The sequence below is a fragment of the Morone saxatilis genome, unplaced genomic scaffold (genome assembly GCF_004916995.1).
Source record: "Morone saxatilis isolate NCDOM2014 unplaced genomic scaffold, NCSU_SB_2.0 Contig0, whole genome shotgun sequence".
Classification (NCBI taxonomy): domain Eukaryota; kingdom Metazoa; phylum Chordata; class Actinopteri; family Moronidae; genus Morone; species Morone saxatilis.
In genome coordinates this window covers 6,878,414-6,878,874 of record NW_023339650.1, presented here as the reverse complement: position 1 = coordinate 6,878,874, position 461 = coordinate 6,878,414, and the positions used below count along the sequence as shown (strand labels likewise).

At 37.5% G+C, this 461-nt stretch overlaps 1 protein-coding gene across 1 annotated transcript in view; it reads left to right on the top strand.

Annotated features, from left to right (window-relative positions):
• cunh11orf65 (chromosome unknown C11orf65 homolog) overlaps positions 1 to 414 on the top strand; it is a 2,687-nt gene extending 2,273 nt beyond the window's left edge. Inside the window, exons 9-10 of the mRNA XM_035656529.1 lie at positions 188 to 209; positions 402 to 414. Coding sequence (XP_035512422.1) covers positions 188 to 209; positions 402 to 414 — 35 coding nt within the window. The remainder of the gene's footprint in view (positions 1 to 187; positions 210 to 401) is intronic.
• Positions 415 to 461: the final 47 nt, after the last annotated feature.

Genomic DNA, 461 nt, shown 5'->3' with positions numbered 1-461 from the left:
AAAAATATCCCTTACTGTTATTATTTAATGCTTCATAGTGTCTGCTGTACTGCCATCTGCTGTTTAAGTTTAGGACTAACAAGGCTGTATTTCCATCAGCATGGATCTAACAGATTCTGTTTCCCTTTCTCTCCCTTCTTCTCCGTTTTCTTCTCCTTTTTGGTTTGTCTTCGTCTTCCTCTTACAGATATTCATTCCTATCCACCCAGGTTAGTTGCAACTGGACAGTTGGTTAAAACAGAATAAATGAACTGCTGTTAAAACCATGTCAGTGCTAATGTGCCTAATTGTGCACTTCCAAAGAATCTATCTATGCAATCAGGTTATTATCAATGCAATAATCATTCTAAAATAATAAAGTGATCCGTGTGATTTTCTTATGGTGATGTGTGTTATTGCAGCACACAGAGCTGATTTACGTTTCAAACAAAAATGGCTCTGAATATCAGAAGACCGGCGGG